This window comes from Echiichthys vipera (genome assembly GCF_963691815.1).
Source record: "Echiichthys vipera genome assembly, chromosome: 12".
In the NCBI taxonomy this organism is placed as follows: Eukaryota; Metazoa; Chordata; class Actinopteri; order Perciformes; family Trachinidae; genus Echiichthys; species Echiichthys vipera.
The window spans coordinates 3,826,511-3,841,952 of record NC_139837.1 but is presented as its reverse complement, the minus strand read 5'-3'; the positions used below and the strand labels follow the sequence as shown (position 1 = coordinate 3,841,952).

Genomic DNA, 15,442 nt, shown 5'->3' with positions numbered 1-15,442 from the left:
TAATAATAGGGTGAAAATTGAATTTCCCCTTTCGCGGGACTAATAAAGGAATTCTTCTTCTTCTTCTTCAGTACTGTCAGGTTTTTCCAAATGTGTTTCTCGTAGACGCCTATTACAATTTGGAAAGTTTAGATTATATGCAGTCTTATTACGTCTCATACCTTGTTTTGAGTTAATATGTTTCTCACACAGATTTGGTGCTAAATTGAACCATCTTTTAAAAACCAGTTGAGAATTTATATTTAAAAAAGGGTCAAAATACATTTGAAAGAAACCAAGACTTTGAGAAACACCTTAGGAAACCCCGTGCGGTGATTTGGTATCACAAACTTTTGACATAGGGAGATTTTTTGGACCAATTGGATGGCGATCACTTCTGTTGTGGAAACCGCGACACAGCTGAGTGTTGCCAACAAACACGACCCCTGCTGTGTGTGTGTGTGTGTTTGTAGGGCCAGCCGAAGTCGAAGGAGTCTTTACCCGGCTGCGTGTCGCTCTTCTCCGACCGCCTCCCCAACACCACCAACCAGATGGTCGGCAGCAGGCTGTCCACTCCGCTGGGGAGTGATCTGGTCAGACTGGATCGGCTGTTCCTCTGGTCTGGAAGCCATCACAGACGCAAGCAGGATCCGGAGATGCTGCCCTGCTAGACCGGTCACGCGGTATCTTGGTCTCTTGGTCTCTAGGTCTTTTTTTCCCCCCGCACTGTCCTCACGCGGAGCTTAGACGGGTGTGGCCTGGTGTGGCACTTGCCACAGCTCAGCCTGAGTGGGTTTGGATTTGAGGTTGTGTCATTTTAATGGAGAGTGGACATTATGTGAAATACCATTGATCATATTGTGCTTTACATCCAGGAACATATTCATTTATTCATGGGTTTGGGTGTTTTTTTGTTTTTCTTTACGTCAAAAACCTTTCCATGCAGAGTTCAGACGTTGACGCCGAAGGCTTTTGCTCACTGATGAAGACAGGCGAGATGGGAAGATCAGATTCACGTCATCTGAGCTCCATCGGGTGTTTAATCAGACACTTGATAATCGTACAAGACACCTGATTAAATTTGGATGCGTGAAAGGTTGTACCACCACCGCATTCCTCCGTGCACTCAAATAGTGCTGCAGGGACAAAACAGCAAACAAACAGCCTCAGCATGGGGAAGCCTGCAGCTCAGTGGGCAGAGTGTGCGCCCTGTAGGGGCTCAGTTCCCCCACCACCACCACCTTTCCTTTCACTCTTCAGCTCTATCATAAGAACGTATCACATGAGAATCTTTCCTGCTATTAGAATATGTTTTGTTTTGGTGTTTATTTGATTTTATTCTTTTTTATTTCCACTTGAAAATGCCTAAAATAGCTGTTACACACTGTGACGTGTTTGCCAAACCCTATAAGCCATTGTTCCATGTTGAGGATGTGGGATTATATTCATTTAACTTGTGTTTTTCATGATGATGTAGTTTACACTCATGTGCACTCGGGCTGGGTATTCTTCAAAATTAATACTGTGACCTTAAATTCATTAAATCCAACAACAATATTCAACATCTTTTTTTCTTATTCCAATTTTCTAAAATCTATTTCACATAAAGAAGTAACAACATTGTACATTACAGCACAATCGTTTTACCTTTACACCTGTGCGACACGCTTTAGTCAAGCCTCTCAAATTACACCGGACACACACACACACACACACACACAAAGAGAGAGACACACACACACACACACAGAGGGACACACAGAAACACACAGAGTCACACACACACGCATGCGCACACACACACACACGCGCGCACACAGACAGAGACACACGCACACACACACACAGAGGGACACACAGAGACACACACACAACCACGCACGCACACACAAACACAGACACTCACACACACACACACACACATGAACACACACACAGAAACACCCATGCACACACACACAGAGGGACACACAGAGACACACAGAGACACAAACACATGCACACGCGCGCACACACACACACACAAAGAGAGAGAGACACACACACACACAAACACACTCACACACACACACAGACTCACACACACACACACAGAGACACACAGAGACATACACACACACGCAGACAAACACACATTGACACACACACACACAAACACGCACACACAGACACACACACACACACACACACACACACACACACACACACACACACACACAGACACAGACAAACACACATAGACACACACACACACACACACACATAGACACACACACGCACACACACACACACACTCACACACACAGACACACACACACACACACATACACACAGACACACACATAGACACAGACGCCGTCTCTGTGCGTAAAGTAGTTTTTCTATGACGTGTAATGTTAGAGAGCCTTATTTCAGGTGGCTCTTGGTACAAACATGCTGCGTGCTGATTGGTTCACTCACGCTGATGACATTTACTCCTCAGGTGTTGAAATTCTGTATTGAATGACGATACTCGATACTATGGAGGCGATGTGGCCAGAGCTTAAAAGTAAGGAAGTTGGGTACCCAGCCCTGTGATGCACTTTCTGTGAGCGGCAGCGTATCTCAGGTCGTTGTACTGTTATGTTGTTGTAAATCACTGCACCCTATGGCCTCATTTGAACAAACATGTTCCCATGTCCCCAATGAATTTGAAAAAACTTGTACGATCTGGATCAAAGTCAATGTCTCATTGCAATAAAACGTTTGCATTGTAAAGTCTGGGTGAACTGATTGTGTTATTGAGATTTATGTTAAAGTGTAAATCCGGCGCAAAATCATCCCGTGGTCTTTTTTCGGGCACTTACTTAAATCAAATAAGCAACAACAGCGTCGTTAGTGAAGCCAGAGTTTATTAAAAGAGTGTTTTAAAGACTTACCAACTGGCTCCGGTACCAGCTCCTCTCATAGTGAAGTCCATTACAGTGGATTACCAAAGTCAATCCCAAAGGAAGGAGCCCATTGGTTGATGTGTAGGGACTCTTCTCCGGCTGCTGCAGAGGTTGGGTGTTATTTTGAGCAGCATTAGTGGTTAAAAAAGACCTTTGAATGCCTTCACCGCATATGCACATGCACATGCACAAACAGGACCTATATCCATGCAATTAATGGAGAGATGTTAGAGCGAGGGGGCTGCCAATGGCTCAGCGCCCCGAACAGTTGGGGGTTCGGTGCCTTGCTCAACAGCACCTCGGCAGTGCCCAGGCGATGAATTGGCACCTCTCCAGCCACCAGTCCACGCTCAATTCATGGTCCACACAGCGACTCGAACCGGCGACCCTACGGTTCCCAGCCGAGTCACCTACTGAGCTACTGCCGCCCGCAGTAATCAGTGTTAGCCACGTCCGGTTGTTAGTGACGCTACTGGATTTCTCTGTTAATAGTTATTATACAGAAAAACTCTCTCTATAGCCTCTTTGATGAATGTAAGTGACGAAATAAAAAACAACATGGGATGATTTCGCGCGGGAATTACACTTTAATGCCACTAGATAATACCCTTATGTTTCAGTAGGCTGCAGCAGACTACACGAGAGTTTGCGTATAGCGTAGCAGGCTATCTGAGTAAGTGGTTCCATCACACTTTGCTTTGAGTCTTTCTTTATTTACAGCAAAGACGTACAAGTGTCATACATTTAGATTAAAGACCTTGAACATGCCGGGGGAATTCAAAGGCCATTCCTTTTAAGTCGTAACTCAAAGAAAATGTAATACGTTTAAAATAATAATGTATTATTAGTGTTTTTCTTCTCCATGCTTTCAAGAATGATGCCGTACTGCTTGAGTTCAACAATAAATCCATGAAAACAGGGTTTGGAACCGGGAACCGGGCTTTTGATAAATCAAAATACATCACATCAAATACATTAAAGGTTGAATATGGAGAATGAGCACAACACCGACATCTGGTGTCTCAAGATCGTAGTCGCAACAACAAAATCTAATTAAAAGCACTCACGTTGCCAGGTTGGTCAGACCCGGACCAGCAGCCTACAGGAGACCGGAGTCTGTTTGAGTCTGTTTGAACCCGTCCCCTCCAGAAAATCACAGCATAAAATCAAATATTAGAGGAGTTTGACTGACAATTAGCGTTAGCTGTTAGCATTAGCCGTTACAGCTAAGTAAACATGAAAGTTAGCTTACAGATCAAAGAGAAACGTAGCCATTTGGGCGTGTGTTTTAATTGAACTTCTTCATCTCAGTGTATCGAGTGAATGCTTTGTCTGTATTGACTCTGGTTTTTGCCCGTCTCCACTCACTCAGCTGCAGGATTGGCAAACTCCATTTCACCCAGTGCAAGCCTACAGTAGCTGCACCTAACAACAGACAGCCCTGGCAACCCGCAACGCCCGACTGCTATTGGCTGCTACAATGGAAACAGAACGTGACAGAAAGTTATTGTCCAACCAGTCAAAAATGTATTTAAATATTAATTCAGACTAATTTTTTTAATGTAAAAGCAATACTTTCATGGTGTACCCCTCAAAACGCCCCGTTGGTGTATTATTATTATTTTAAATATAGCTTTTTAATAAATATTCTACATATTCAACCTTTAATCTGCACATGAGTTCATCTGTTCCTTCTCAGATAGGTTTGCACATGTGTCCAAAAACATTTGAACGTGCACGGTGAAAGAACAAGTGAGATACTGTTTCAGCTTCAAATGCTCAAACCTGTGAGCACAGCGAGCCAATCAGCTTTCAGGGCATGTATGCGGAAGTGAGAGAAGATGCCGGCTGACAGGAAACTTCACCGAATAATCCAAACAAACAACTTTGCCTTCAAAATAAAAGTCTCTCTATGTTTCCATTAGAAGAGTTCAGGAAAAACAGCTGTTTTTCTACTTGCATTATATTCAATGCTTCTTCTTTATTTGTGCTTTGGGGGTTTGTATCATACACATTTTGGCACAATTTCAAAATACGCTTTTAATTTTTTTTATTTTGAAAGTGCAAAACGGAAGGCTTCCCTAAATGCATCTGCGTCGACACTGGTGACAGGGCAGCGGCAACATCTGGCTGACGCTTCATCAAAACCCTGAGATCCGAGAGTCTAAAGCCCACATTTAGTCCTCTCCAGCTCCGGAACATGTCGCCCGACACGCTGCTGCACGCCGCTAACTTCAGCACGCTCTTCGTGTGCATGGTGCTCAAGTTCCCGCAGATCTTTGTGCTGATGCGGGCTCGATCCACGGCTGGAGTCAGCCTCAACAGCCTGCTGCTCGAGCTGATCGGGTATGTGAGTTCCTCTGAAGCGCAATGGAGTCGATGATCTGTGAAGTCTGCAGCTAGGGGGAAAGAAATGGGAATGCATTATGAGAATGACCGTGATGGTGATGATACTGATGATAATGCAGTGTTTGATGTCTATAATGTCTTCCTGTTCCTCACCGGGGGTGGAGCTGCACCTCTCGAGAGGACCCACCTAAAAACCCCAAACTCTGTTTTAAATGTGTGTTGGTCCCCACAACCTTGAGCATGATAAACCTCTGCTGCATGCATGCAGTGGCGGGTTAAGGTGGTCAGGGGCCCCTGGGCTACTGTTTGTGTGTTTGCCCCCCCCCCCCCCCCCCCCCCCCCCCCCCACCACATTATTAATCATGCTTTATCAAGAAAAAAACCCTCCAGCTAGAACAGAAGAAGAGTCCGCCACCTTGAAAAACCCTGTGGATTTAGGGGTTTTCTTCAGTAGATCTTGGTCCCGCTGTTCTTCCGGTCCGTGCGCTTTTGTTTTTTGTGCTCCGCTAAATGTGTCACTTATCTTTTCAATCAGCGACTTGATTATATTTGATGTTCCTAAGGGCCCCACTAGGAGGCAAGTCTTTTTTTCCCCCCAGTGTAGAAAATGAAATAAAATATAAAAAATAATCTGGCCAATCCGGGGCCCCTGCACACCAGGGGCCCCCGGGCTGCAGCTTAGGCCAGCCTGTGCATTAATCCGCCTCTGCGTACGTGACTACCATAGCCTACTTTATTTTCCTCAAACAATACGTGATATAAAACTATAGAGCTTTTCAAAGATGTGAACAAAAACAGTCTAAGTGTGTCCTAGTTTATTTCCTGTTGCAGTGAATGTGAAAGACATCCTCCGACAGGAAGTGAACAAGGACCAAGTCTGTCTCCTAGCAATGGAATTCCATTAGAAAGGTCTATCTCTCCATGATCCCCAGTACCACTTGCCTTTGGCGAGGGAAATCCACGAGGAAATCCCTCTATAATCACACAACCATTATTACAGGAGCAGCATGAGGGTGGAGCCAGTTTCTTTTCCAGATCAACTGTGAAATACGACTTGTTCCTGAACGCACCGCTGCCGAGTAGACTACTGATCCGACGCAGTGTGTTTAAAAAACAAACAAACAGGGCCCGGCGATCATTCAGTACGATCGTTTATCTTTGTTAAATGGATTTGAGACTTTGTGATACACAGTTCTGTTTCCATTAACAGAACTTTAACTCCTCTGAAAACGTAATCTGGCTGAAATACCCGACGGAGGAGCATTTGAAACTTGCAGTTTGGGTTTTACAATCAAACTTTACTTTACCACACAGTGCAATGTGATTAACATCAACTGGATTACATAAGTCATTATTTTTACCAATGACACCCTGAGATAAAGTTATTCCTCCAAAGGGTTGAATCATCAAAACTATAGAAAAGTGTCTTTCCTATATATGTTTCTACCTCGATGGTGATAAATATATATATATATATATATATATATATATATATATAATATAATATTTAGGTCATTTGAACATATGTTAAGAAGAAGAAGAATTCCTTTATTCGTCCCGCAATGGGGAAATTCAATTTCCACTCATGTTACACACACAGGCCCCGAAATACACACACACACACACACACACGCACAAACAGGACCTTTATACATGCAATTAATGGAGAGATGTCAGAGCGAGGAGGCTGCCAGTGACTGGCGCACTGAGCAGTTGGGGGGTTTGGTGCCTTGCTCAACAGCAGGAGATGAACTGGCACCTCTCCAGCCACCAGTCCACGCTCCATTCATTGTCCACACAGGGACTAGAACTAGCAACCCTCCAGTTCCCAGCCAAGTCACCTATGGACTGAGCTACTGCCGCCCCACAGCTGTACACTTACTGTATAGATGTGATATGATGCTATCATTTGTGTTTAAAGTAGATTTTTTTCACGGCTACGTTACGCGGTATCAAATCGGCGCATTCTCGATCGTAAATATGAATCCCACTGTAAAGACTCAACACTAAAAAACTGTTTCCAGAACTGATGACGAAGAAATGTGGCCTCGGTCAGGTCCGCTTGTCCCATAGACTGTGGTTAAATCAGCGCAGTAGGCTGTAGGCTGTAGACTGTAGTTTGTGTCTGGTAAGTACTGTCACAAACAACTAGATACAGTCAGCATCGACTAGTGGAGATCTGGCCTCACTACTTAAAATCTTAATAGGTTTTATAGAAGTTCCACTGGGCTCTGGTGGAGTTTGTGCATCATTCGTCAGTGTCCTCTCTCTCTCTCTCCCCGGTGCCTGGCAGCAGCTGCTCTGTACTAAATGTCTCCACTGTGCTGGTGAGCCATAGCCTGCTGTCAGTGTGCATGCTGCTGTGAAATAGCCACGCCTTTAAAGATGCATGAGGTTCAATGTTTATGCAAGTCAGTTTTACATAATATAATATATATATTATATTGGTATAGGCCAGGGGCGGGCAAGTCCAGTCCTGGAGGGCCACTGTCCTGCATGTTTTAGGTTTCTCTCTGCTCCAACACACCTGAGTCTGATGATGTGCTCGTTATCAAGCAGCTGATGCTCGTCACAGTTTGATCATTGTTAGACTCAGGTGTGTTAGGGTAGGGAGAACCTAAAACATGCAGGACAGTGGCTCTCCAGGAGCAGAATCTCCTACCCCTGGTATAGGCTGACACTGCCAAGCCTGTTGGTAATGCATCTGTGGTGCTGCCACTGTCACAGATCATTCACACAGTTGCTGAAGTTTGACTTTATATACATATTGTTATTATTACTACTATTATTTAAATGGAACTTAATTAAAAGGAAGGTTTTTAAGTGTAAAATCCAATCCTGTTTTTTCTCCTGTGTGAAAATGCCTTGTGCAACTTAAACTTGAATTTCGTTTTGATTGTTTATCACCATGGCGACTTCACCTCGCGTCACTTTTCCCAGCTGTCGCCGCGCCTGCACACAGAAACCTGTACGCACGTGCATCCTGCCGCATGTTAGCGAGGTAAAGCGTCATCTGCAGCTGTGGAATGGCTTTTTTTGGCACTCGCCCATGCCGCCTGTGCCGTGTTTGCTCTTGAACATTGCCTCAGTGTTGCATCTTAATCAGCACTGAACCTTATGAACACAATGCACTAACCTGATACCGTATGCTCGACAGGTTCATTGTGTTTGTAACGTACCAGATGTATTATGACTACCCGCCTCCAACATACCTGGAATATCCAATCCTCATAGCTCAAGGTGAGATGGCTTAAGTTACATTATATCCTTTTATCTGTATTCTAGTATAGGAGATCAAAACTAGAGAACAAATTATAAATACTTGATTTATTCTGAAATACTGTTATTTTTTATTGGTCAGAATTTGATAGAATATCCGCTGTGGCTGTACCACTGCTGTACTAGCAACAAAAGCCTTTATTTTGTGAAAAATACCTGGAGGAGGAAGTGTCAGAGATCACATCTAAACCTCATAGAGAATCTCTGGAAAATCCTCGGTGAGTGCAAGAAGAATGGACCAAGACTCACAACAAAAGGGGGTTCCTGGTTCAAATCCCGGCTGTGGCCCTTCTGTGTGGAGTTTGCATGTTGTCCCCGTGTCTGCATGGGTTTTCTCCGGGTTCTCCGGTTTCCTCCCACAGTCCAAAGACGTGCAGGTGTTCGGTTCATTGATGACTCTAAATCACCCGTAGGTGTGAATGGTTGTCTGTCTCTACGTGCCCTGCGATAGACTGGCGTCCTGTCCAGGGTGTACCCCGCCTCACGCCCGATGTCAGCTGGGATCGGCTCCAGCCCCCCCCGACCTTGACAGGGACAAGCAGTTGAAGATGAATGAATGAATGAAAAAATAACAATATTTGAGAAAAATTCAAGCATTATTAATTTGTTCTCTAATTTTGATCTCCTGCGTATGTCTCTTTTTGGATCTAGAGTCCTGTATCTGTTTATTTTTTAATGCCTTGAACCCCCTCCACACCCCCTGCTTGTCCCTGTATAACTATTGTTGTATTGTATTGTTTAATATTACACACAGGGGTTCGACAGAAAATCCATAGATCACTCGTTTGTTTGATGTAAGAATGTTCTAGCGTCAGTAATCACGTGTAATGTAGAAACAAAGGTCTTGACACCGGTCTCAGTTGAGAGGGGCGTTAAGTCATCTACGACATTTATTGATCTCCATTTGTAACCAGGGGCAACCACGATAACTGATCACTCCTCCTACTGTACTCAAGCTTTCAGAGCAGCACTTTCCATCACAAGAGGCCTGTTATTGACATATAACTATAAAGCAAGGGATTTTGCCAGATGGCGGCGCTATGGCGTGTAACTTTACGACTGCTAGTCATCTCATCTTCAACCTCTTGCCCGGGGTCGGGTCGCGGGGGCAGCAGCTTTAGAAGGGACCCCAAACTTCCCTTTCCCGGGCCACATCAACCAGCTCTAACTGGGGGATCCTGAGGCGTCTCAGAAACAAAATTCTTCTGGGTCGATTTCCCGCCTTTTTGAATTGTTAAGGCTATTTTTTTCACTACTCCTCCTCCCGTCATGCAAATCATCCCCATATATGACACAGAACATCCCTGGACCCAGCCAGCAGACGTCACATTTTCAGATTTTCGTTGTTCCGTACAGTTACGCTACGGCTGGTCCGGACGCTTTATGCTTTTGCAACCACTTTTGGAGGGGCCATGATACATTTGGTGCCATTTGGCCAAAGAGTGGTGCTGTAGCAGCATCATCAAACTATAAAGGGAGGAATTCCTGTGTGTCTGTAAGCATGTATGACCCTCTCTCGCATACAGCCAATCGACCTCACCGCAAAGTCAATGAGCAGTACTCGAGAACGCTACAAGCAGCACTTCTGAGGGCCAAGCAATCAGCCCGGCAAGTGGAGCAGGTGGACGGCTCTTCAGATATACGGACAAATGCACAGACAGAGAGAGATTCCTTGCTTCATAGTTGGATGTCAGTGACAGGTGGGGGATATGTTCTGCTCCAAAGACTCAAGTGCAGTTGGAGGTGAACGTGAACGCCCTGATCTCATGAAGCAAGTTTGCAAACCAGAGACGTTAGTTTCTTGGCGAGTTCATTAGACACTAAAAACTGATATCAGTGCCCCCAAATAAATAAAAAAACCCAGCCCACTGATCATGTGCGCGTTCTAACCCGCCCTCTGTCCTCAGATGCCATTCTTCTGCTCCTGTTCCTGCACTACAACGGCAGCCTGCGGCACAGCCTCGTCTACGCCCTGCTGTATCCTTTTCCTCGCTTTCAAACCGAAAGTGTTCGTTCAGCGTCGAAGAAAATCAACGATCCATCGGCCTTCGTGCTATTGCCTTAACCCTTACGTGCTCAGGTTTGTCGGGGGTTGGAGGCTCCTCACCGTGGAGAAGTGGATCATAGATCTGGCTATGGTAATATGTCAGTTCAACATCGATCATCCAAGCGACAGTATGTCACAGAGTTAGCTAAGAGATGGCATGTCATCCATCAGGAGTAATGAGGTGGAGATCTGAATGGATCTCATTGCACCCGATGTATCTCAGGAAGACACCCAGACCTTTTGAATGCCAAATGGTCTCATTGGTTAATGAGATGAATGTGTTTGAAGGTTTGCATTTAAAAAAAGTGAGAGCTTCGATCGAGCAAACTGCTTCCACCTAGAAGTCTTCACAGGTTACAGAGAGTGAAGCTTTTGAGCTGAATTGTAGAGTTCCACTGGTCTTGATGTTACACCAACACGCAGAAACAATAGAGACCAAATCTGTATTCAGTGTGACCTCCACTCTCTTCTCAGAGCCTGTGCACATTCATCAGTGCAGCCAGTAAATTGGCCCAGCTGCAATGCCTGTGGAGGTCTAAGGACGCCGGACAGGTTAGCGCCCTCTCCTGGGCTATGGCTACCTACACGTGTATGGGTGAGTGTCACACACCGGGGCATGGGCACACACAGTCCTCTGTGAGCTGAGCCACTTCAGAACATGAATGACTTTTTTTTTTTTTTTTTTTAATCCAAGTCTAAATTCAATCCAAATTTACTCTTATTTTATCGACTCCACCACCAGCTGCTGGGGGAAATATCAGGCTTTTTAGCTGCTAAATGCTCCACAATATTCACCAGCAACTTTGTCCACAGTGTGTTGGTGGAAAGGTGGAAATACAGTGGGAGTCCCGACAGTGACAACAGCTGAAAACGGCGTTAAAGTGTAAATCCGGCTTTTTCGGCACTTACATAGATCAATTAAGCCATTGAGACAGTTTTTTTTTCCGTATAATAACTATTAACGGAGAAATCCTGTGGAGTCGCTAACAGCCGGACGTGGCTAACACTGATTATCTCGGGGCAGTACAGTGAAGGCATTAAAACATCTTTTTTAACCACTAATGCTGCTGAAAATAACAGCAAACCTCTGCAGCAGCATGAGAAGAGTCCCTACACACAAAACAAAACACCAATGGGCTCCTTCCTTTGAGATTGACTTTGGTATTTGACTTGAATGGACTTTACTATGAGAGGAGCTGGTACAGGGGCCAGTAGGTAAGTCTTTAAAACACATTCATTTCCCCAGTCAGGAACTCATTTTTCTGATTATTCTGACACCGCATGAATGCAGCATGAAATGACTTTCTGAGAACATTTGAGGGCGAGATATAGGGAATACACTAACAGAATATTTGATCTGCGCCGCATTTGGCGAGGCTGGTAAGCTGCCATGGACGGAGAACGCCCCACATGAGATAAACGCTTGTAATTGGCCCGTCAGATTTGAAGCTTCTTGAAATGTGAACGTAAGGAACCAGACGTACCTGCCGGAGCACATGAACCATGAGCTCTGCAGAGTCATGTCGTTCTCAGGGTGGCAGCCGGGGGCTAGACAAGCAAAATAATGTAAAATACAATATTGTTTATAGCATTTTTAAACGCCAAGGAATTCAATAATGGGTACGTTTGAGAAGCTTGTGATAACTAAAACCCATAAGCATGAAAACTCATTTTATGGATCCCATATTGACGGTATAATGTAATTATATTATGAGGTTAATAAAGTCTTGTAATAACCAGAGTAGACTGGGATACAATAAACGTGTGTTTCAAATGTTATCCGACATGCTGAGCCACTTGCTGAGACTTTGTCTTCTCCCTACAGAACTGTTCCTGTAATGTCCCACGTCATGAATATGCACATCACTATTTACTCAGCTCCTAATTTAATACATTAGCAATGCCACGCTTGTGAAATATTAATTGTTCTCTTTGATACTGAGGATGTCATTAACACCGCCTTCTTCTTTGTTTCAGCGCGGATTTACACCACCACAGTGACGACTGGAGACATGCAGGGTAGGTCAAAGTGAACGACTAATGACTGTGGGATGTGAAGTATCCCTGAAAGGAATTTGATGAGTTTTAAATAGATTTGTCTCCTAAATGTGTTTTTGTGGTCTGGTGCTTTGCTTTGAGGAAGCAAAGGTGTGGAGTGGGACAGCGGTGGATGGTTCTGTAAAGGAAGGCGTTTACCAGTAAACTGTGGTATCTACATTTTTAAAACTCATTTGAAATACAACCTGCCATCTTAGTTTCCATCATCCATCAGAGCGTGGATGGGTTCTGAGGCGACCGGCTCATGGATACAGATACAGACATGTGAAAGGCAACAAAAACCGTGGTCAGGGTTAGAAAACTTCAAATGATTCACAGACGTAACTACGTCACGGATGGACGTGGGCTAACTTAAGTCCGGTGTTTGCTTGACCCATCCACCCATGGATGGATTACTGAACGGGCCTACCAGGCACAGACACAGGGGCACATAGGATCAGGGTCCCATAGGGTCAGGAGCCCATAGGGTCAGGAGCACGTAGGGTCAGGGTCCCATAGGGTCAGGGGCCCATAGGGTCAGGGGGCCATTAACTCTTAACTCTTAAAATTCATTCATCCATCTTCAACCGCTTGTCCCTGTCGAGGGCCGCTGGAGCCGATCCCAGCTGACATCGGGCGTGAGGCGGGGTCCACCCTGGACAGGACGCCAGTCTATCACAGGACACATAGAGACGAACAGAGACAGACAACCATTCACACCTACGGGTGATTTAGAATCATCAATTAAAATGTTTCTGGAAAAAAAAAACCACATAATGATCACAAAGAGATGCTAAATGACCACAAATATACACAAAAACACCAAAAATGACCATAGGGATGCAAAGAAGAGATGCGTAAATGACTGGAAATAAACACAAAACGACCACAGAGAGACTAAATGAAACGCTCTTTTTTTGTGTTTGTGGTCATCACTTCAAACAGAGGCTCTGACCCCGGGCCCCCCTGATAACCTTTTGCACCTGAACCTGCGTCCAGTAGGCTCCTTCAGTAACGCATCCATGCATCCAACAGGGAATTATTTCTATACAACATAAGAAAGCACTCAGTCAGTACTGGTGCTCCTATCGTGTCAGAATCAAACAGGAGCTGAACCAGAATGCTGACATTGAAAAGAAATGTTGAGAATCTGCTCATTGATAGTATCCCATTTAACAAGGAGGAAGCAGTGTAATAGCCATAACTTAAATGAATGCCGGTGCCCATTTGTACCGTCAGATCTTGGCCCAGCGAGAGACATTCACTTGAGCACCTTTTAATTTGCACATCCTCGACTCATCCGCTTGTCCAAATCTGTATCTTGATGTTAATGAGTGTGAAGTGAAGTCCTTAAATCTAATCAAATGTGTCTCTTTGTCACAGTTCTGGTGCGCTTCATCGCCATGACTTTGCTCAACGCATGGGTGCTGCTCACCGTGCTTTACTACCAGAGGCGCAGCAGCAGCAGCAGCTCCAAGAAAGAGGACTAAGCGTTAGACACGAACACCACCTGGAGGAAAGGAATACTTCACCCTTGAAGTGATCAGTTGTGCGTCAATTACCAGAGGTGGGGGACTCAAATCGCATGACTTGACTAGAGTCACAGCAGAGCAGCAGAGGCCAAAGGTGTTCTCCGGCTGCAACCATTTTAATTTAAAGGATACTTTCCCACCTTGAACCCCGCTCTGTATCATGGTCATGTGGCCAGTGTGTGCAGATCAGCGTTTGTGTTCCCTCTGTGGCAGAGATCCCCGCCGAGCGTAGCAGCGGAGGTCCCAGCTGACTTCACGTGTGACTTACTCCCACCTCCGTCAGTTATTCACCCCGTGGTGCCTTGAATTCTTCAAAGTTAAAAGTTTTTTCTTGCTTTCCTCCACAAAGAAATAATCATTTTTCTGCTTTTGGATTCACCGTGGAGGCACAGGAGGAAAAACCAACATTAACTTAAATAATTCAAGGTAACACGGGGTGATACAACTAATCATTTTGAGGGTTAAGTATTCTTTTAGGAATCCCAGTGTGTTTTTCCTATGGCCTTGAAAAGTTCAATCAATACTAGTGAACATGAGCTCCTCCACCCGAAAAGCCAGGAACCAGAGAAGTACGTCAACCATGTGATGTCATCGGGTACAAAGTGTGGAGCTGCTCCATTGACGATGAGACTGATTGTTTTGTTTTTTTTTAATACCCAATAAGCTTTTGTAGTGAAAATGTCCCCATGTACGCAGAACACTCCCCCGGGTGCACAGCTCAGTACTTTATGACATCACAAAATTCTGTTTTAGCACTCCGGTTTTTGGATTTAGGAGAGTTGTTCATGTTAACTAACAATTCTGGACCGCCTCAGACCATAGGAATAACACGCAAACATGTTGAAAATGGGCGTAGTTCCCCTTTAAAGTTGGACCCTAGACTCCTGCCGCCCTGTGGGTTCACCCCCATGTCTTCCAGCTCTGCTCAGCAGATTACAAACTTACACTGTACTGAAAAACAACCGGGACAAGTAACCGCGGTTACGTAAGCCGTTTTTTGTAACATTGACCCATAAAATGTGCTTTTTATATTGTTATTACCTCAGTATTGAACCCATATCTCTTTTTTTATAACGTTCCAGGGACAAAAATGTGCTGCAGCGTGCAGCGAGAGCAGAGACCAATGATATTTCATACTGTATGTGACAGATGTATTGTTATTAGATAGGTTTTTATCCGACACGCTCCTACTCCGAATGAGAAATACTGTATTTTCAAAGTCTTTTTACGAGTCCTTTTGTGAACAATTTTAATAAAGCAAACATTCTAGCTTCTTACATTGTGGTCAT

At 44.6% G+C, this 15,442-nt stretch overlaps 2 protein-coding genes across 2 annotated transcripts in view; both read left to right on the top strand.

Moving 5' to 3' along the window:
• cimip5 (ciliary microtubule inner protein 5) overlaps window positions 1–650 on the top strand; it is a gene marked incomplete at both ends in the record, with an annotated part of 2,042 nt that extends 1,392 nt beyond the window's left edge. The window contains one exon of the mRNA XM_083923908.1: window positions 453–650. Within this exon, the coding sequence (XP_083780034.1) occupies window positions 453–650 (198 nt within the window). The remainder of the gene's footprint in view (window positions 1–452) is intronic.
• Window positions 651–5,109: 4,459 nt separating this feature from the next.
• Window positions 5,110–15,330, top strand: slc66a3 (solute carrier family 66 member 3; the record flags this gene model as incomplete). Its single annotated transcript, XM_083923941.1, has 7 exons — window positions 5,110–5,255; window positions 8,416–8,498; window positions 10,445–10,514; window positions 10,618–10,675; window positions 11,059–11,179; window positions 12,562–12,603; window positions 14,005–15,330. The coding sequence occupies 7 exons, from the start codon at window positions 5,110–5,112 to the stop codon at window positions 14,109–14,111; spliced, it is 627 nt and encodes a 208-aa protein (XP_083780067.1). The 3' UTR covers window positions 14,112–15,330.
• Window positions 15,331–15,442: the final 112 nt, after the last annotated feature.